General features: G+C 34.1%; 1 protein-coding gene across 4 annotated transcripts in view; it reads right to left on the reverse strand.

The window, feature by feature from the left end:
• INTS2 (integrator complex subunit 2) overlaps positions 1-22,612 on the reverse strand; it is a 47,405-nt gene that overhangs the window by 2,817 nt on the left and 21,976 nt on the right. For all 4 annotated transcript variants that reach the window (XM_045525601.1, XM_045525602.1, XM_045525603.1 and 1 more), the window contains exons 14-23: positions 21,575-21,751; positions 20,209-20,317; positions 14,837-14,941; positions 11,981-12,145; positions 10,044-10,245; positions 6,797-6,922; positions 3,066-3,264; positions 1,222-1,473; positions 765-872; positions 528-633 (exon numbers count right to left, since the gene is read on the reverse strand). In XM_045525601.1, the coding sequence (XP_045381557.1) occupies positions 528-633; positions 765-872; positions 1,222-1,473; positions 3,066-3,264; positions 6,797-6,922; positions 10,044-10,245; positions 11,981-12,145; positions 14,837-14,941; positions 20,209-20,317; positions 21,575-21,751 (1,549 nt within the window). The remainder of the gene's footprint in view (positions 1-527; positions 634-764; positions 873-1,221; positions 1,474-3,065; positions 3,265-6,796; positions 6,923-10,043; positions 10,246-11,980; positions 12,146-14,836; positions 14,942-20,208; positions 20,318-21,574; positions 21,752-22,612) is intronic.

Below are 22,612 nucleotides of genomic sequence, written 5' to 3' on the forward strand. Positions count from 1 at the left end.
CTTTAAAGGATTGAACTGTAGTTCACATATTTTAAAGTAGTTTATTTTTATACCTTTTATTCTACAAACCAAAAGGTAGTTAAAATCTTAGGATACATTTTAGAACTTAAGGAAACAACTACTGTATTTATCTCTTATTTATACACATGATTATAATTTTCTGCACTCTGAGCATTTGTAATAAACCCTAACTTGTTTTCTACTGACATAATGACATTCAGAAAGATTTCGTTTCCACTTATAGAATGTGGAAGGCATATTATATTTACTATAAGTCTATATACTCTTTCACAAAATGAAAGATACAATCTTCCTACCTATTCATACCTGCTACACTATAAATCACATTTGTAAATAAAAAAATTTTCAAAAGTAGAATAATTCAAAAGATGGCATAAGTTAAACTAGTAGTAACACATATATTGCCTCATAGTGACACAAAAAACATACTGTATCATTAAATTCAGAAACTATATGTACTAATTTATGTTAGAAGTTTTTGTTGTTCATGTTGATTGGCTACATACCAGTTAGCAAAGTTCCCATGACATTGACAGCTAAACGAGCCACACTAAGTGACTTTGGTAATGCATACTGGATACATAAGTGAGAAAGCAACTGGATAGCAAATATCTGCAATACAAAATCCAAATGTTACACATTTCTCAAGAATATCTTTAAGTATTAAAAATTATAAAATGTTTTATGTAACTTTCAAGACTGGAGAGAAATCAATTGTCTTAAAGCTCCAAAATGTTCATTACCTGTTTTTCAAGTTCTGGCTGTGCAATAAGCTCAGGTATGAAATCCAGACAGATGTGCATAGATGGAATACCTGCGACTGTCAGAGGCAAAAGTTCACATGGATAACCCTAAATCAACAAGAAAGGGGGAAAAAGTTAGAAATAAGTCAAATACAGAGAAAATATAAATGAAAAAAGTTTCACTTCCTTTCTGTAAAAGTTGCTCAGAAGGCTACAGTGCTCTACATGTATCCTGGCATTTCACTTTTCTGATGCACTAGAATAGGAATAAATTATCTGAATACTTTATTAGGTTGGGGGAAAAAAACCTTCAAAGATTTGGATTTTTCTCCATATTGCAAAAGACCATGATGACTTGTGTTATCTCTAGTTTCTAAATGATCCCTATTAATACAGTATTCAAAGTCCCCACGGAAAATAAAGGTCAACCACAAAACATCATTCTTTGGAAACAGACCTGAAAATGAACAAGCTTAGCAATGTTGGGATCTGCAATGTACATTTGGTGCAACAGACAACAGATAAGGCACTGAACTTCTCGAAGGTTACAGAGCAAATTGTCTTCTCCTTCCTCCATCGCCTTATTTGGAGCACTGGTGGTAATAACACTTTGAACATTCCTTAGCAAGCTATCTGGATTGATACCATTTGCTTTTTCCTCTTCAGTAGGTAAGCAAATCTCTAAGAGAATCTGGACAGCTGCACTATCCTGTAAGCAAATAAAACACAGTGAATATAAAGTTTCTGAGAAGTTGGTTTGAAAATCAAATCTGATTTTGTTTTCACATGAACAGAAATAAAAAAACAACCAGTTTCTTGAAAAACATACACACACAAAGAGGTACTTCTAAGAGCAGAAGTGAGCAAACCACAGAGCAATGATTCTCAATTTTTTAGGGTGATGAACCCCTAAAGAATCCTAAGAAAACTATACTCTCTTTCCCCATAAAAATTAACATTTATAAACAAACATAAACTTCAGGCATGTCACATTTCTTCTAAGGCAGATCCATGGACTCCAGATGAAAAACATCTACTAGAAGGCTATTCTGATTCAGTGACATCCAAAACAGGCCCTAGGCATAAATGACTTCTACCAAAATCTCCTTTCCTTGCTCTTAATCTCCCACTTTTCCCAGGATCCTATCCTGTATTTCCCTCTTTTTCTCACCTTGTTACCAACTAATTAATTCCTCTGAAGGTAACAGTTAATAATTAATGGGTTAAAATATTTAAATAACTTAGACTAGCACTCACAATATAGTAAGCATTATACAGATGTTAGCTATTATGATCTATATCCCTTATGTGAAACTCTCAAGGATTTATTTTAGAACTCAGAATTTTTTTAATGTGATATTATATAACACCCATCAGCAGAGAGTGGGTAGCACCTTGTAATCAAATATATTAATATTTCTGTAGCAAAACATACTAATATTCACATTAAATGGGATAAAGAATGTCAATTCAGGTCAAGTTTTGTCACCAAACAAGTTCTTATCAGGTCGTCTTTCTGCCAATTAAATTACAAAAGAAATGTGTCAGTTTTCCTAGCTTTTTGGATTTCTGTATTATGGATAAGGGATTGTGAACCTATATTATTGTCCTAATTCCCCTTATTGTCAATGAGAAGATTTCAGAAAATACATTTCAAACTATGAAAACATGTCTACTTTAAAGATCTCAAATTGCTTAACATTTTATCATCTCACCTCTCCTGCATTATTCAAAAATGACTATGTAACCTTCAGTAAAATTCTACATTGTTATAAAACTTTCCTTAACTAAATATAAAGTTGAACTACTTCTATTATAGTATTTATCACTGATTATTGTATTATATATGTATTTGTTTTTCTGTTTATTATCTGTCTCCATCTTTGATTTTTTTTCCTATCATTTGATCTTAAGAAACATATAACCAACAATTTTGTCTTCTTCATCATTATATCCCCAGTCCCTGGGACAGTACTTGGCACAAAGTAGGTGTGCAATAGATCATTTGTTGAAATGAATGAGCCTAATAACCTCAGAACAGGTAAAGTCTTATATTTTATTAAAATATAAATCTTAAATGGCTATTAAATTTATATCATGAAGATTATTCTTGATTTCAGTAATATAGTCCATCTGATATAAGGCAAAGGTAACATCATTATAATAGATTCTCCAATAGAAGGAATATACCATATGTCACCAATGTACACACAGGGAATAATATGCCATCTAATTTAATTGATTATGTGAGTAGGAAAGTCCTTGCCCTTTTTGACTAAATTTTACTTTAGCAAAATTTACCTGAGCAGCCAGCAATGCATTTTTCAGTTCTTCTCTGGTAACTTCTGGACCATCAGTTTGTCCAACTAAACCTATTGTATTATTCTGGGAAGGCCTATCTTGCTCTGCTGTTTCCTTCAGATGAGCACTAAGGTAGGCTTTAGATGCAAGAAGATATCCATTCAACATGTGTAGAGTAATATCCATCAATGGGGGGCATCTAAACAAAGAAAGAAGGAAAGAAAAATATATGAGAATAAAAATTTATAAATTAGCCAGAACATGATCAGTTGAGTTTAAATAATCACAAAAACCTGAACAGAGTAATAACTTTTCTCACTATAATAGTCTCAAAAGTTTAATATCTTCTTCTCTATATTTCAGGATTATATAAATAGCATTATCTGTTTCATCTTATCAGCTAAAAGCAAATATGTATAATGTAAGCTCCAGAGAAAAGATATGCATCTTTTGAAGAAAATGACATTACCAGTAAATCTCTTAGATGTGAGCCTACAAAGCAGCTGTCCTCAAAAAGGCATATCCTATTATTGATAAGATGAAGGTGACTAGAACAGAGTATTTATTCTTTTTACTACTATGCCTTCTTTGGAACAAGACATCAAGACAACTCTGTATTCCAAGAATGGTTCGTCCACTTAACCTAGGGAAGTTATTTACTGAACCTTAGTTTCTTCATCTATAAAATAGGTAGATACACAGTTATTCATTCCTCAAAGATTGTTACAGATTAAATATAAATAAGATTAAAAACAGACATAAGAGTTAAATGTAAAAAAGAAAACAAAAAAGATAAATTAGTAACCACTAGAATTTTAAATGCAATAACCTTAGAATAACCCTGAAATTCCACTTTTCAGTCTCAGGACAGAACTAGCTAGTGTGCATTAACAGGCATTATAGTTATGTTTATAAATGAAATACTGGAAACAACCTAAATGTCCAGCAATACATCAATGGTTAAATAGATTATGGCAATGTTTCCCAAAATTGAAAAATCACCTGGAGTGTTTGTTTAAAAAAATCTAAATCCCAAGCTCTGACCCAGACATTTTGAATCAGTTTCTGGAGGATAAGCCTGATAATCTATACATGGAATACAATGCACCAGTTAAAACAAATGAGGTAGAAATATGCATACTACTATGGAAAACACACTGAGAACAGTAAGTTTTTTTTAAAAAAAGAAGAAAATGATGCCTACAATATACTACCACTTATGTTTTTGTAAAACCATACAATACAAAAAAGTAAATATTACTATTTATTAAATTTGTAAGTACATAGAAAAGTAAAGCTACATACACCATTATAAAGAAGTTTCCTCTGGAGATAGAACTGGAATTGGTCAAAAGAGGCCAAAGGAGGAATTTTGTTTTAGCAATGTCAGAATGACAGATATATGAGAGGCAGACTTTTCACTATACACCTTTTCTTTTTGTGACTCTTTTTGCATGTTATGAAACATTTACTTATTAATGTAATTATGAAAAATTTCATACATGCATAAAAGAAGATGGAATATTATAATGAACCCGCAAGAACTCATCACCCAGCTTCAACAGGTGTCTACACATAGATTTTTTTTTATATATACCCCCATCCACTTTCCTACCACCACCACTGGGTTAATTCAAAGCAAATACTGACTTTCATATCTTTTATATGTGTATATTTTTATCTGTGTACATCTTTATATTGTGTACTTTTTTAAACCATGAGAATGATCACTTTATAAAAAATTAAATTTTAAAAAATGAACAAAATTAAAAGGCTAAAGCAATGAGGCGGGGGAGAAGAGGTAAAGAAATAAAAAAATTAAAGCAATGAGGAAAAAACTGCAGTATGTGTACAAAGAGCTAATATCCTTTATAGATAAAGAGCTCTTTCAATAAAAAAGATAGGCCAAAAAAATAGGCTAAAATATTAACATAAATTAATTAATGTAATCACCTGAGTTGATTCAGGTGAAAGGTAACCTATTTAAGTGGATTTTTAACACTGATAAATCATTTGTTTTAGAAATAGCTCTTTTCTAGAAGTGTTATTTACTGTGGTTTTCCTTTTATTAGATATTCAATGTCATTTATACTGTTTGTTCTTCTTTCTATGTCCTATGAGACCTTGATTTCACCAAACTGTATTTGGCTGATTTTGCAGGCTTTGTCACTTTAAGAATGTCATCCCCATGGCTGATGACAGATGAGTTTAAACATAAAGTGTATACCATTTAGTCTTCCTTACTAAAGTTTCTCTCCCCTTTAACCCATGTAACACAAAGTTTCTTTTCCTAAGTTACAACCTAAACAACCTTGTTAGCCTAACATTCAAGGCCATTCATAGTCTGACCCCAATTTACTTTCCAATTGTAAAATGTGCTCTACTCAAAAATTAACCCTCTTCTTCAAGCATTTTCACTCTTGCTTCTATAGTTTTGCTCACAGTATTCTTTATCTCAAAGTACCTTCCTTGACTCCCTAACCCCCACCATAATACTATTTGTTTATCTGTTTTTTTTCTTCTTCTTTTTTTATTTTTAAGGCTAGTCAAGTGAAGTAGTGGGAGTGGAGCATGAACAAAGAAAATCTGTAACTGGTTGTGAACAATTAGTTGTAAACACCACTGCACTCAGACCAGCCCTATCCCCATTCTTTAAAATAGTATTCAAGGCCAGGCGCGGTGGCTCACGCCTGTAATCCTAGCACTCTGGGAGGCCGAGGCGGGTGCATCGCTCGAGGTCAGGAGTTCGAGACCAGCCTGAGCAAGAGTGAGACCCCCGTCTCTACTAAAAATAGAAAGAAATTATCTGGCCAACTAAAATATATATAGGAAAAAAAAATTAGCTGGGCATGGTGGTGCATGCCTGTAGTCCCAGCCTCTCGGGAGGCTGAGGCAGTAGGATCGCTTAAGCCCAGGAGTTTGAGGTTGCTGTGAGCTAGGCTGACGCCACGGCACTCACTCTAGCCCGGGCAACAAAAGCGAGACTCTGTCTCAAAAAAATAAATAAATAAAATAAAATAGTATTCAAGTCCCATCTCTTCAACATCTTTCCTGAACTTTTAACAGCATTCATTTATACATCATTCATCTGCATACGACCATATCATTTAACTTTTCATATATCTGTCTCATTTCCCCATGCAGCTGACAACCACTTTAAAAGTGGGCCACTCTACTTAAATACCTTTGACATTACTTGTCATAACAACTAGAAATTCAAATATTAATAATTTGAATTAATTAAATTCTGCCTTTTGAGTGGAAGCCACTTCAAAGCAATTGCTTAAGTTCAGCAACTGGCAAGGAATTAAAGCTAAATGTGGAATCAATGAAGCTAACATCACAATTGAACATGCCAAAAATGTCACAGTTTTGATACATGTAATGATTCACATGAACCAGTTTTTTAAAAGCCTTTTTCAACATGCAAGCAGAAATAGTGTTATTCTTTACTGATCTTGACGGTGAGAGAGAAAAGCCACCACTAATGGTTACCAAAACCAATAATGACATTTCTCTAAGGCTAGGTTTTATTAATTACATATTACATATTAAATTGAATATATATTTCATGAATACAACTTAAAAAAGATAAAAAAAAACTGCACAGTTCATACTGCCTAGTTATCTGCAAGAACACTAAAATATAAGTCTAAATTGAATTTTGTCAATTTCTTTTTACTCTCCAAAGTATAACTCTATAATAAAAATGAAACTATAATGACACCCACCTGTGAACCCTTTGATCACACCTTAAGACAATGAGAGGATCTATCATCAGGTCATTCTGAGTATACTTTTGTTGTCGTACAAACTTTATTGAAGGTTGAAGTGCATTAACCGTCATTACCCACAGCCTGATTAGAAAATAATCACATGTTCAAACAGCTATATTATAATTGAAATCTGTAGCCATCCAATACTTTCTACCTTAGAAAGTTATATTAAGGAAAAAGAAAACAGGTGTGAATGAACTTTGAAAAATTAAAAACTATAGACATCTAACCTATTATTGTGTCTCCAAAACAAATAAAGATAAAACAGTAAACACACAGTAGTCTCAAAATTTTCATAGTTATAATGGAATAATCATGGCATAAAGAATAAAACTTGAATTAAAACCTCAGTTATACCATACTTGCTATATGATTCTGTATAAGTCACTGGGGCTCTGTTTCCTTATCTGTAAAATAGGAATAATACCTATAAATAATACTTACCAAAACAGTTTGAAACTGTATCTGGCCCTATAAATATAAGTCATTATTCTATATTAACCATCATAAAGTCTGGATGTGAGATGCCACTTTGAGATTAGACATTAACAGATTATCAAAGTGGTTACTAATCTGACTTCACATCATAATCACTAAGGGATATTCCAATGAGGAGGGTACTTGATCTCTTACAGTGAAGTCCAGGAGTCCCCAGCCCCACCACCCACATAGAACTTCCCCCTCTTAAATATGAGTGGACAAACAAGGATTATCAGACATTTGAAGAAAGCTTTTACTTTGAAAAAGAATAAAATATACAAACAGAAAAAAAGGAACTCCAAAGAAACAAAATGTAGGGATCAGAAGAAAATTTTTTTAAAAAACTATTATTAATATCCTTAAAGAATAAAATATTTCACACATGAAACAAGAACAAGAGGCATCTGAAAATATTAATAAAAAGCTCTTAGTAATTAAGAATATAACAAATTTAAAACTTCAAAGGAGAGGTCAGAAGATAATATTGAGGAAATATCCAAAGAGTATATTTAAAAGACACATTAAAAAAAAAGAGAGCTTCAAAATTCAAATTACAAAAAATTTATAAAAATACAAATTTACAAAAATACAAATTACAGAAAACGAGGGAAATTACTGAAGAAAGATAATGTCTTAGACATGAAAGCATTACCATACAGACAAAAAAGGCCAACCAAGTGTCCAGCACTATGAATGAAAAAAGACCTCAAAATACATCATCATGAAGTTCCAGAAGAGTTAAAAAAAAAAAAGGCTAAAATCTTTGAAGAGAGAAAAAACAATGGTCACATACAAAGGGTTGGAAATTGGTATAACATCAGATTGTTAATAGCAATAATGGAAACTCTAATTCAGTAGAACAATGCCTTCAAATATCTGAGAGCAAAAATGACCCAGAACGCTACACTTAGGCTAAATATATCAATCACATGTGAGAAGAATAAAAACCTTTCACTCATGAAAAGTCTCAAAAAAATTAAGTTTCCCACATTCCCTTTCTCAGGAAGCAACTTAGAGAATGTTCCACTCACTAAAATGAAGCCATAAACCAAGAAAATGAAAAACATAGAAACCAACAAAGAGAGACAACAGCAATTCTAGTATGGCAATTGTGTATGTCCCAGATGTGAACATGAAGATGGAAAGCTCTGAAAGGAATGTCTCTAAAAAAACTGTTACTGATATATTACCTGATGTGTTATGACTAACTGTAAAGTAAAATTTACCCTCAATAATGAAGTTTGGGGACATTAGTTATTAGTTGCTGATACCAAAACAACAATAAAAAACCCCAGCAAACAGAAAAAAGGCAAGTATTACTAACTTAGGGTATTGTGTTGAGTGTGAGGGAGGGCACTTGTATAAGAAAGAAATTGTAATCAAAGGATACCACATAGCTCAACTATAAATACCACTTCTGTATTTATAATAATATGTACATTAAATACTGCTTTAACTAAAAATTTGATATACCTGTGTTGGGAGAAATAAGGGGAGGGGAAGTGTGTATTGGAGGAAGTGAGACTCACAGGAGAAAAAGCTGGTAGAGGGCTAAAGTTTCATCTTGTACAGTAGGAAGTCAATAGATAATTTCTAAATTGGAAAATCCGGAAATCACAGTTATTATAAGCATATTATTGGTATATATTGAGGGGATATAAATGTCAACGTAAAAAGACAAAAGAGCTAAAAACAGTGGTCTCTGGGGAACTAGAGTCTAAAATAGAAAGGTGTGAGGCAAACCTCATATACTACTTAGCTTCTTAAGTTATGTCCATTTATTAATTTGACATAAGTAAAAATTTAATTTCAAAAGTATATATATTCCCAGAACCCACCCCAGACCTACTAAATCAAAATCTCAACTAAGTCAGGTCTCCAGATACTGTTTTCTAGAGCTGATCCGATGTTACTGATGCAATCTATGAACAGTAGAGACCCATTGGCTGAAGACAAACTAGGTAACCCAGTGTCCACCAAACTTTGCTGCACCTTGGAATCACCTGGGGAATCTTTTAAAAAGTATTGATGCCTGACTCCCACCCACAGACATCTGATTTCATTGGCATTGGTTACAACTTGGAGATCAGGAGTTTTAAAAGCTCTCCAGGTAATCTTAATGTGCAGCAAAATTTGAAACCACTGCAATGACACAAAACATGATAGTGATCCTAATCACAATTAGCCAAAAATAGCTATATATGAGAATCTTTTTTTTTTTTTTTTGAGACAGAATCTCACCCTGTTGCCCAAGCTAGAGTGCAATGTTGTCATCATAGCTCACTGCAACCTCAAAGTCCTAGACTCAAGTGATCCTCCTGCCTCGCCCTCCCAAGTACCTGGGACTACAGGTGCATGCCATGATGCCAGGTTAATTTTTTAACTTTTTTGTAGAGGCGAGGTCTTGCTATGTTGCTCAGGCTGGTCCTGAACTCCTGGCCTCAAGCGATCCTCCCGCCTTGGCTTCCCAAAGTGCTGAGATTACAGGCATGAGCCACCATACCTAGCCCAAAACCCACTTTTAAAGAACTTTCTCAAGTTAGAAATACATCATGGTTTCTCTCTATTTCTTAAGACAAAGTTTATTTTTCTCCTTAAAGGTATAACAACTCTAATTAATAGTCTTCAGAAAAGAGTTATATTGTCACATAATCAACAAATACTGACATAAGTGGTCTTGTGAAAATTTTTTACAATTAAGTTTAGGTTACACTGAATTTACCTTCTAGGCATCACAGTATTAAGAACCATCCATAGTTTATTGACTGTTTGAAGAATTCTCCGTGGAACCCCTGAATTCAACAGCTGGCTCATATTGGATATTAATACATCTGCATATGGTATTAGCTCACTGGCTGACAGTAGAGTCAAGTATTCTATAATCTGCATCACTTGTGTGTGATTTACTGGAACAGCTGAAAATGCTAAAAGAAAATTAAGCAGTCATAATCTAAGTTCTGTAAAGTTTACTAGGCAGCAAGTAATATTGCTCTCTCAGACTATAGGCCAAACAAATCAAGAAAGCAATGTTGCTAAAAAGTAAAACTTTCAATTCTAGCTATAGTTGTGACTAAACTTAAAGACCTTAAGAAAGATTCATGGAAGTGCAGTAGTTTCATAAAGAAAAAATATCTCATTTTTAAAATCACATTAGTTGTACAATACTTCTTTAAAAAAGTACTGTATTGGAAAAGTATATTGGCTTTGTTAGGACTGAAGTTCATTAACTACAATGTAATCATTCCTCCTATTACTGAAGTCAGATTGGAACCACTAAAGATCCAAACCTTCTGTGTGGTAATAGAAAGTAAAAATCTAGACATCTTTTACATTGGAAAGCCTCCCCTTTAACATTGTTTCAAAATGCAAAATATTTTCTTTCTAGAAGAATATTTATTTTTGTTTTGTTGTATAGCTTTTAATTACATTTCAGAGAAGTATGATTTTGGGTAGATACTACATTTTTGAAATGTTTACTACTCTGAAATAAAGATTTAAATGGTGATTATTGGCTTTATGGAAATTTCAGAGAACTAATTTTTAAAACCATTAACGATTTTTTTGTTTTTTGTTCTCTGACATCCTCTGATAAGAGCAGCAAACCACTGCTGTGTGGCAATCTTGGAGTGTGCTGTGAACATGCTTTTTAAGAAATTAAAAATGAAGAGATGATTTTAAAAAAAAAGAAAAAAATCACATTGGTGACCCAAAGACTAATCTCATTTTCTTGGTGATTCAGACTGATTTTAAAAACACAAGTGGGGCTGGCTTTAGCTCAGCGATTCCTTCGACAGCGTTTTAACAACCTCTTTGCAGAGGCAGAGCAGTTCAAGACCTGCAGACACTCTCCAGGCCTTTAAAAAAATTTTTTTAAATTAAAAATTAAAAAAAAAAAACAAACCACAAGTGAAAGAGGAAAATACATCAAAGTATTGCTTTTAGTCTCTAACATTCATTTGAAAAATTCAAATTTCTTGACACTTTCTTCCAAGTGCCCCCTTTATAGGATGTAAGCACCCAGCAGACTGCTGCAGTTACTAAAAAATATCTAGAACTGTGTTCTCCAATAAAGTAGTCACTAACCACATCTGGCCATTAAGCATCTAAAATGCAACTAGTCCAAATTGAGATGTGCTGTAAGTGTCAATTACACAACAAATTGCAAAAACTTGGGGGGGGTTGGGGAGTAAAATATTAATAATTTTTATATTGCTTACATGATAATATTGAATATATTTGGTTAAATAAAATGATTATTAAAATGAATACTGCCTGCTTTTTAGTTTTTTAATGTAGCTACTAGAAAGTATATACATGTGGCTTACATTATTAATTAATATATTTCTATTTAACAGTGCTGACCTAGAACATTTTATCCATTAACAGCAAGTATATTGCCCTATTCCATTGTCCTTATTTCTAACCAGTTTAGGACCTTCCTAAAACCACATCACCTTTTTTAGTGATATAAGAGAAAAGATAAAAGTATGTCAGAAAGAAATGGTTAAAGCTCCTTAAAACTCAAACAGAATTACTTAAAATATACTTAACAAAACTCTGTTATATCCCCAGGAAAACTCTGCATGATTATAAGATTTCTGTTAGACTAGCATCTCCTTGTACTACAAAAGGGGTAAAAGGAGTATCAAAGTACTATACCTTCTTGGAGTTGTTTAGGAGAGTGGTTTTTGGCATTATTCGTCAGGAGCATTCGCCTTAACAGGGCATCAGTCCCTGTGATTTCTTCCTCACAGATCCAGTCATCCACAATACATAAATGTGGGTAGTTAGTTGCAAGGAGACGTAATAAAGCTGAATGCAATCCTTGAAAATTTACAGGAAATCAATTGGATTATCCATTTTCAAACACCAGAAGCTTCCCTACCCATCTCATTTTTAGCAAGCCAACAGCCCACAAGGAAAGGTTATGCTCAAAATCGGTGTTTTTCAAAGTATGATTAGAGTAACACTGGCATCAGAAGCATGGGAAGCTTGTTGCATGTGCAGAATAATGGATGCCATCCCAGATGACTATATCAGAAGCTCTGGAATGGAGCCCTGGGAATTTGTACTTCTTGTGCATGCATACCACAGTTCAAGAACTTCTATATAGTAGTTTGAGCCAGAGAATCTACTTAAAGAAAGATGCCCAAGTAATCGGATACACATTGAACTGGGACCTACTACTTATATCAAAAGTTCTCAAGCTTTCTTCCTATGCCAACCCAACATAACAGTGTCCTATCAGGAAAAGTTGTTTGACAAAGCAGTGGTTCAATAGTTTGAGGGGAGAGGAAAGAAAAAGAGGGGAAATAATATTCATTTGGGAAAAATTATTTATGGTTTTAAAAAACCCCACTCAGAAATACTGACAGGCTTCTGTAGAGAACATGTCCTTTCCTCCAACTCTAGTGAGAATCACTGCTGTAGATGGGTAAAATTAAAGTTCCTCATTTTGAATATCTAAAAAGTCTCAGGTTGTTTATATATATTTTCTCATTTCACCCTAAAATTCCTACAAAGTGGGCAATAATGTCCCTACTCTGCTATAAGGAACCAAACAGGCTGAAACACATGTATTAACTATCCTAAAGTCACACAGCTAAGTATGTCAGCCCAGGGAAGCAGTACTGATGATACCCACGATAGGGTGCATTTGTCTTCATTCAAGAAGGGTGAAGGAAGATGAAAAGAAACGGAAAAACTTCCTTTTACCAAATCAAAGCCTTGTTTCTAACATTTTGCCTATGGCACAGTTTGACTACTTATGACTATTATGTGTAATATTGAGAAAATCAATGATGACACCATTAAAATCCCTATTTAGTTACATGAAGTACCACTATGCTAACTACTTAACCTAATAAATATTATGCTACTACATTATTATTATCATCATCATCATCATCAGAGTAATAAGAATAGTAGTAGTAGTAGTAGCAGTAGGAATCAAAGCTTTTTAGATCCAATCAACCCCTTATTATGCAACTTAGATCAAATCATACCACTGCTTAGTCCCAGTGGGGATAATAGCTGCTTCCTTTCTCACAGAAGCAGCTTAAAACTGATGTTACTATGTTTGAAAACACATTATAACAATGAAAAGTGGTATTACTTTAAAGCTTAAATCTCTAAATGCACACAAGAACATTATGTACAGTTAAAACTATACCCAATACTCACAAAAAAGACTGTTTACAAAAGTACAAATTAATCTACATTTCATACTCTTTTCAACAAATCATGTTAATTGGAAAATGCTGCCAAATATTATTTCTTTGGAAAAAAAGTATGCAAAGAAACAAGTAAATAAACGCAGACATCTGGTTTGATAACTAATGATAACTAACGAAAGCTCATGTTTTCCCTTGAATACAACCATACCAAAGAAAGAAAAAAATTCCAACTTCAAGTAAAGAAAAACACCCACATTCAAATATTTTACAGTGTTTAATTAAAAAAAAAAATCTAAGCTTTAAAAATACTACTATATTTCTATTTGACAGTATTTACAGTAAAAATATTGCAATATATTCATATTATACAATATTTAAAAACAATATAGGGCCAGATGCAGTGGCTCACACCTGTAATCCCAGCACTTTGGGAGGCCAAGGCAGAAGGATCACTTGAGGCCAGGAGTTTGAGACCAACCTGTGCAACACAGCAAGACCCCATCTCAACAAAAAATGAAAAAATTAGCCGGGCGTGGTAGCACACACCTGTAGTCCTAGCTACTCAGGAGGCTGAGCCAGGAGGATCGCTTGAGCCCGGGAATTTGAGGTTGCAGTGAGCTGTGATCACGCCACTACACTCCAGCCTGGGGGACAGGGCGAGACTCCGTCTCAAAAAATAAATAAAAACCAATAAGGTAGACCAACATGTACTGATATGAAAAGATGTTCACGTCTGCAAGAAAAAATAGCAAGTCTCAGAAGAGTCAGGGTATAACACTATTCATAGGTTTTAAAAAAATTGTTTTTTCACTTGTGTGTATATCTGATAGGTTCAACCACATGAAATTACTATTTCTGTAGGTTAAAATTAATTGAATATCTGCAATTAAAATGTCTGAAAATAACACCAAACTGAAAACAGGGTTTCGGGGGGTGAAGGGTGGTTTGCAGTAAGTGAAATTATAGATTAGTGAAGAAGGCAAAGAGGAATTTCACTTTAGAATTGTTTGAATTTTTAACACTGAGGGCAGGGTAGTTCACGCCTATACTCCCAGCACTTTAGCAGGCCAAGGCAGGAGGATCACTAGAGGCCAGGAGTTCAAGATGAGCCTGGGCAATGCATCAAGACTCCATTTCCACAAAAGAAAAAAATATATATATGAAAATTAGCTGGGCATGGTGGCACGTACCTATAGTCCCAGCTACTCAGGAGGTGACAGAGTGAGACTCTATCTCAAAAAATAATATTGAGCACCTATTACATTTTATAACATTATAAACAGTTAAGATTTTTTTACCAATTAAATTTTTGGCAGCAAAAAGTAAATAAAACAAATACCTCCCAACTCCTGCTGCAGCCCTTGAGCCTGTCGAATAAGGAATTTGATAGGAATCTGATCCATTAAAGAAGATGAATATGATTTGGGCTTTCTTTGCATGGCAGCTGTCAGTCAAAGATAAAACATATAAATTAAAGAGTCAGAAACAACAGAAATCTTAACCTTCAACCCAAATGGGAACAAAAACAATGTCAAGTTACTTTTAATTCACTTTATCTGTAAATATAGTACATAAAGGATGAAGAATCACTACCAAAATAGTGGCTACACAGGAAGAGCAAGAATATATCTAAAGAGAAAGATCTTGAAAATGCCCTGAAATTGAAACTAGTGAGGAAAAAAAATCATAAAATAGGTGAGAGAAGCCATGTGCAGAAGTGCCCTACACTGAAACAACCAATAAGTGAGTCAAAACTTTCCCAAATCTATTTAGGAAGATCAAATGTGATCATGAACACATGGCTTAGAGCTTCATGACTCCAATGTAACTTATACAAAAGGAGGCTTCATTTAATCATATTATATACAATAGTGATGGCTGACTCTTTTTAAAGGAAGTTAGGCCATAAGAATCTGACTTCCTTCTTTCCTAACTCCTGCCTTCAGCCAGCCATGTCCATTCTTTTTTTTTCCTAACAAGTCTATCTTAATTTCTGTTCTTTTGCTGCTATCCTAATTTAGTGCCTACTCATTCTCTGTTTAAATATCTTCTATGGTCCACTTTCCTTGCCTCTAATTTCTCATCTCTTTAATTCATCTTTTACCCTGAAGTCATAGTCCTCTTATTCCTAGATCACACAGAGTAAAGGTCCTTGTCAATCAACACTATCTTTCTCTGTCTCGTCTCTACCATATTCTATAATATATGCCTGGTACCCTAATCTCATTCTGAGGTACTCTGCTTGTATACCACAGAAATATATGAGAATCTCAATCAGAGTGTTTATAGGTTAAAAAAGCATATTCAATATACTTATTCTTTTTCAAACCACAAACACTAAAGCTCAACAATATATTAATATTTTGATTGAGGACAAGAAGAATTATGTAAGTGCAAGTGTTAGAATAAAGGCTGAGAATCACTATCTATACAGGCCACATGCCTTTTGATTAGATATAATCCCCCTTTTAAATTAATAAATTAGCATCCTAGTTTTCCATATCAATCTTTTATGAACTGAATAAGTATGCATCAGAAAACAGTTAAAACAATAGATATAGATTCCAGTGACAGTCCCTGGGTCTAACACTTACTACTATCCTGTGCCTGGGTGTTCTCCCCAATAAACTAAAGATAACAACAATCTATCTCACAGAATTCTTGTGAGTGAGTTAACATCTGTAAAGTACTTCAGTAGTGTCTAACACATAAAAAGTACTCAAATGTTAACTAGTATTTTTAAGATCTAGAGTCCCCAAGATCACCTTAGGGTAAAGTATAAATATTTAAGTTTCTGGACTTATGACACTGAAGACAAATCCTGAATACATTTTAATGATACTATCAAAGAACTAGCAGCCCATGAAGCCCCACCTAAAGCAACTGTTTCTCTTTAACATCTCTGTGAAATAAAACTCAAGGATATTCTTAATCCTTCAGTAAAAGACTAATAATTATGAAAGGCCTATAGGAAGATCATTGGTCTTACACATATAACATAAGCAATCACTTTTCTAAATTTCTTCCAATGTATGGCTTTCAAAGATTCAAAGTTAACATTTAACCTCATCCTCAGCAAAACTGTAGAAATGTTTTGATTACTATATACACCACCCCTTGTTTTGGGGGGTTTTTTTGACATTTTAATCCTTAAAAAGATGGAAAACTTCCCATTCATTTATGACATTAGTATAAACCTGATACCAAAGCCTGAAAGGAAAACAAAAAGACAAGGAAAAAAGGGTCAATATCACTTACTTAAACAGAGATGAAAAAAATCTTAATAAAAAAACAAGCAAATCAAATCTACAGCCATACTAAAAGAATAATATACCAAGAGAAAGTACAGTCCATTCCAGGAATATAAAAACATTAATTATATAATGAATTATATAAATAGACCAAATAAATTATCTCAATAACTGCCAAAATTGTTTACTAGACAAGTAAAAAATAAATTTAAATCAATGATACTCTTAACAATAGAAGAAATTCAGAGGGGTTGGCTAATCCAAACTAAATACCAATGCCTTTTCTGTAACCACTGATAACTTGTTAGGAGAAAATTATACAGAACCTATATAAACTACAAAATTTTATTAACAGACATAAAAACTAACTGAAATAAACTCAGTCATGAGTCAATAAATACTTATCAAGTGTTTATAATGTACCAAGTAACAGTCTAGATGCCAGAGATACAGTAGTGAAAAAAAGGACAAAAATTAGACTTCAAGAAGCTTACATTTTAGTTAAAATGTAAAATGCTTAAAATTATTTTTTTAATAAATTTAGGGAGAACAAGTAACAGTTCTATTACATGGATATATTGTAGTGGTGAAGTCTGGGCTTTTAAGTGTACCCATCACCCAAATAGTGTGCATTGTACCCAAGAGGTACTTTCTCACCCCTCAACCTTTTGGAGTCTCCAATGTCTATTATTCCACTCTATATGTCCACACAAACCCATTCTTTAGCTCCGACTTATAAGTGAGAACATGTGGCATTTGACTTTCTGTTTCTGAGTTCTTACACTTTGGATAATGGCCTCCGGTTCCATCCATGTTGCTACAAAAGACATATTTCATTCTTTTTATGGCTGAGTAGTATTCCATGGTATACATACACATACACATTTTCTTTATCTAGTCATTCACTAATGGACATTTAGGTTGATTCCATGACTTTATTATTGTGAATAGTGCTGCCATAAACATACATGTGTCTTTTTTATGTAATAATTTGTTTTCCTTTGTGTAAATATGAAGTACTGAGATTGCTGGATCGAATGGAAGGTCTATTTTTAGCTCTTAGAGAAATCCCCATACTGTTTTCCATAGAGGTTGTACCAATTTAAATTCCCACCAACAGTGTATAAGTGTTCCCTTTTCTCTATATCCTCACTACCATCTGTTGTTTACTTTTTAATAAAAATGTTCACAATTTAATTGAAAAGCAAAAATGATTTCATATTCCTAGATAGGAAGACTTAATACTGCAAAGATGTAAATTCTCTCTAAATTAATCTGTAAGGCCAGGCACAGTGGCCCAGCCTGTAATCCCAGCACTTTGGGAGACCAAAGCAGGAAGATCACTTGAGGCCAGGAGGTCAAGACCAGCCTGAGCAATAGCAAGACCTTATCACTACGAAAAAATTTAAAAATTAGCCAGGTGCAATGCTGCTCACCTGTAGTCCTAGCAACTTGGGAGGGTGAGGCAGGAGGATCACTTGAGCCCAGGAGTTTGAGGTTGCAGTGAGCTATGATCATGCCACTGCACACTAGCCCCAGGCAAAAAGTGAGACCCTGTCTCAAAAAAAAAAATTAATCTATAAGCTTAACATAATTTTTATCAACATTCTAATATAAGTTTCTTTTGTGGAACTAGATAAAATTATTATAAAGATCATGTGGAAAATTAAATATGTGAGAGTACCAGAAATTCTGAATAAGAACAGTATTGGTAAAAGGTGCAGGAAATGTTAAACATAAAAAAGAAAATCCAGAAACAGACAAACATTTATAATAAAACGTTTTGTTTTGTTTTTTTTAAGAGATAGGGTCTCGTTCTGTCACCCAGGCCGGAGTGCAGTGTCATGATCATAGCTCATTATAAACTCAAAGTCCTGTGCTCGAGCAATCTTCCTACCTCAGCCACCAGAGTAGCTATGACTACAGGCACAGGCCACCATACTCAGCTAATTTCCTTTTTTACTTTTTGTAGAGTTGGGGTCTTGCTATGTTGCCCAGGCTAGTCTCAAACTCCTGGCCTCAAACAATCCTCCTACCTTGGCCTCCCAAAGTGCTGGGATTATAGACATGAGCCAGTGTGCTCAGCCTGGTTTATAATAAAATGTTGATATACATAAAAGCAATCCTCCAAAGCAATAGGAAAATGACAAGTATGTAATGTTTATAAATAACCAATTATGAAAAAATAAAAGCGGATCTGTACCCCATACTTTACACCAAAATTAATTATAGGCATACTTAAATTTTTAAAATAAATTACTTTGGGAGGCTGAGGTGGGATGATCACTTGAGGCCAAGAAAGCAATATGGCAATTTATTTTTTAAATCTTAAAATTTTGCACAATCTTTAACTTAGTAGTTCTACATCTAGGAATCTGTCCTAAGGAAAGAAATAATCATAATTGTGTATCGAGTTAGCTCTATGAATATTCATTCCCCCAATATTTATAATGGCAAAGTTTAAGAATAATATAAATGTCCAAGAATAAGGAATTTGTTAAACAATGGTATAGATTTCTGATGAAATACTATGCAGCTACTGAAGATGTTTTAGAAAAAAATTACTATGACAGAAAATGTTTAAAATATATTATTAAGTAGAAAAAGCTGACTAAAAATATATATTATGATTTCAACTTTGTGAAAGCTATCATATATCCAAAGACTGAAGGGTTTTCTAGCAAACTTCTAGTGGTGACTATCTCTGGACAGTAGAATTGTGGGTGGTTTATGCTTTGTTCTTAATATTGTCCTCATTTCCTAAATTTTCTCCAGTAAATACTTTTAATAAATGTTTTTATTTTAAAAAACAGCTGTTTTACATAAAGATATGTGAACAATCCAGTTGGTAATGAAATAAGTTTAAAATTACTCCATAACATAGTCATGTAACTATTGGACCCCTTTTATGTCAAAACTTGATTTAACTTTAGGTTTTACAGTCCTGAGACTTCAAACCATCAAGAAGTAACATCTGCCAACATTGACTTAAAAGTTTCTGCATTTTAGCCGGGCTCAGTGGCGTGCACCTGTGGTCCCAGCTACTCAGGAGGCTAAGGCCGGAGGATCACGTGAGGCCAGGAGTTTGAGGTTACAGTGAGCTATGACTGCACCACTGCACTCCAGCCTAACATCAAGCAAAAAAATTTCAGCTACAGCTCCTTCAGGTTTATCTCTTAATTTATATTTAGTGAACAAGGTCAATAAAATTGTTAAAATACAGATAATTCAGTTATCTATTAACTTAGCTTGTTAAAAGGAGGACTGAGACATAAGGGGTGGTTATGTGCCCACACATGCATGTATCAAGTATACAATGCTATATTGCAAAGATTATAAAATGATACTCAAGTTTGTTAGCATATTGGCCTTATTTTACAGTATAAGAGCTTGGAAAGTAACAAAATACAAGCAAATAAAAAGAACTACCCTTAGAACCACTCCCCTATACACAACCTACCTAAAGTCTTCGTGTTTGCTAGGAGGGCTTCCTCATAAGACAGTATATAGTAGAGCACCAAAAGCTGTGCTGTTATACTGAAATGCTGGTTAAGGCGGATACTGTCACCCTGTAGGTAATATTACATATGTTTTAGAATAATGTTATGTTTCATCAGTGAATTTTTTATAGTAAAAGGATCAAAACAGACCATTCAGTGTTGCTGCTCCCAAGCTCAGATAAAACAGGGAGAAATGCTGCTGTGTTCACATTAAACTCAAAGAGACAAGTTGAAGTTCAAAAGAAACTTGAGATGGCATGGGAGATGACATGCTTAAGTAGTATTCGAGATAGGTCAAAAAAAGACTTCAGCCTCTACTTAGCAGCAAACCCACCACGCTGCTTCTGAAAGATTTACAGGAGTCTGAAGTATTATCTGAAATTATCATGAAGAAAGTAACTCCTAAAAAAGATAAGTGTATATTTGTCTATATTTGTGAAAAATGCAACTGTTTTTCCCTTCTGACAAAATGGGGGAAAAGATTTTCATCAAATTCTCCATAAATGAACCTAGGCTGCGGTCCCCAACCCCCGGCCGCGGCCCAGTACCAGTCCATGACCTGTTAGGAAATGGGTCACACATCACCACGTGAGCTCCACACCACCACCCCGAAACCCACAACACCCCATCCCCTCACGGCCAGTCTGTGGAAAATTGTCTTCCATGAAACCTGTCCCTGGTGCCAAGAAGGTTGGAGATCGCTGAACCTAGGTATGTCTTAGATTCCTGGGAAGCTAAACAAAGCTTTGTTGAATATGTTGAAATCTCACACAGTACTTGGTCAAAAACACAATCTCCAGGGCACCCTTTAGACTTTAAAATGAAGTTTTTTTAAAAATTCCTCTTGTCCAGGCACAGTGGTTGACCCCTGTAATCTTAGCACTTCGAGAGGCCGAGGCAGAAGGATTCCTTGAGGCCAAGAGTTCGAGATCAGCCTGAGCAAGAGCAAGACCCAATCTCTACAAAAAATAAAACAACTGGCCAGGTGTCGCAGAACGTGCCTGTAGTCCCAGCTACCAAGGAGGCTGAGGCAAGAGGCTCGCTTGAGCCCAGGAGTTTGAGGTTGCAGTGAGCTATGATGACACCACTGCACTCTAGCCTGGGCCACAGAGTGAGACTCCATCTCAAATTAAAAAAAAAAAAAAATTACAAGTACCTATTTGACAAACTACTTGGAATTTAATGACTATTCTTTTAATTTTTACAGGTAATCTAAGGAAACGTAATCTCATTTTAAATTCAGAACCACCCAGAAGTCCTCTGATAGGAAAAAAATATGAAATAAGTCAGAAGATAAACTAAAATACAAAAGAACCACTATTTTACCCCAATGACTCCTTGGAAAATATTGAGTATCTCCTGTTCTGTGACTGGCTGATTTGTGGCCTCTGGATTAGATTTGGATGCAGGAGTGAGTATAGAATTTATGTACACATCAATCAGAGGAAGTAGTTGAGGATGGAGTGGAGTGGAGGTTTCACACAGCTGTCTATAAATCCAGTCCTAAAAAAGAGGGTTACAGGCACTGAATCAATTATGGCAAAAAGAAAAAGCAAGCAAAATTATAAAAGCACATAGAGTTTATGATTTATGAATCAATGAAACTCACTATTAACTTTTGCCAGTTCCAAATATCTTGTATCATAACTGTCTTTGATTTAAAAATATGAACTACCTTTATATCTTAATCAAGAATGTTGAAGATATTATAAAGTATAAGATGAACCTAAAATGATAACAAGTTTGATATTGGGTTTAATCTACTAGTTTTTAAGTAGTGAGAAAAACATTTTAGGTCCCTACCATATCTGTATTTAGAGCACCATTTGTGTTGTCATGGAAGACCTCACAGCAGAGAGGAATTTGAGGAGAGGGATAGTCCTTCGCAGCAAGCCCTCAGAAAGATGAAGAAAGTGTCTTTGACGAGCACTTACAGAAGACTATCATTTAACAATCTTTAGTTAGAGGACATGTAAAAATGCTGGGTATGCATTTGGACTCAATTCTTTGCTATTTTACTTGATAAAAATATAAAGAAGAAGGAAATGCAACCTAGCTGGAAAATAATTTCACTAAATCATAAAAAACAAGGGACAATTAAAAGTGATATATCATGCATATATTATCCTTCGTTCTTTGTAAATAAAGGAGCCTCTATAGAAAAGGTTCAAACAGATTTCTTTACCTCCTGGGTTTCAGCCTTTTCTTTAGAGGACCTTTTAACTGTTCCATATAGCCAACTATAACAAATCAAAAACATATCAAAATATGTGTAAGTTAGGCATTAGGTGTACTTACAACAAATCTACAAATGCTAATCATGGCTGACCAGTAAATTTTCCAATTTGGTGAACAAAATCAAAA

This window comes from Lemur catta, chromosome 15 (assembly GCF_020740605.2).
Source record: "Lemur catta isolate mLemCat1 chromosome 15, mLemCat1.pri, whole genome shotgun sequence".
Taxonomy (NCBI): Eukaryota; Metazoa; Chordata; class Mammalia; order Primates; family Lemuridae; genus Lemur; species Lemur catta.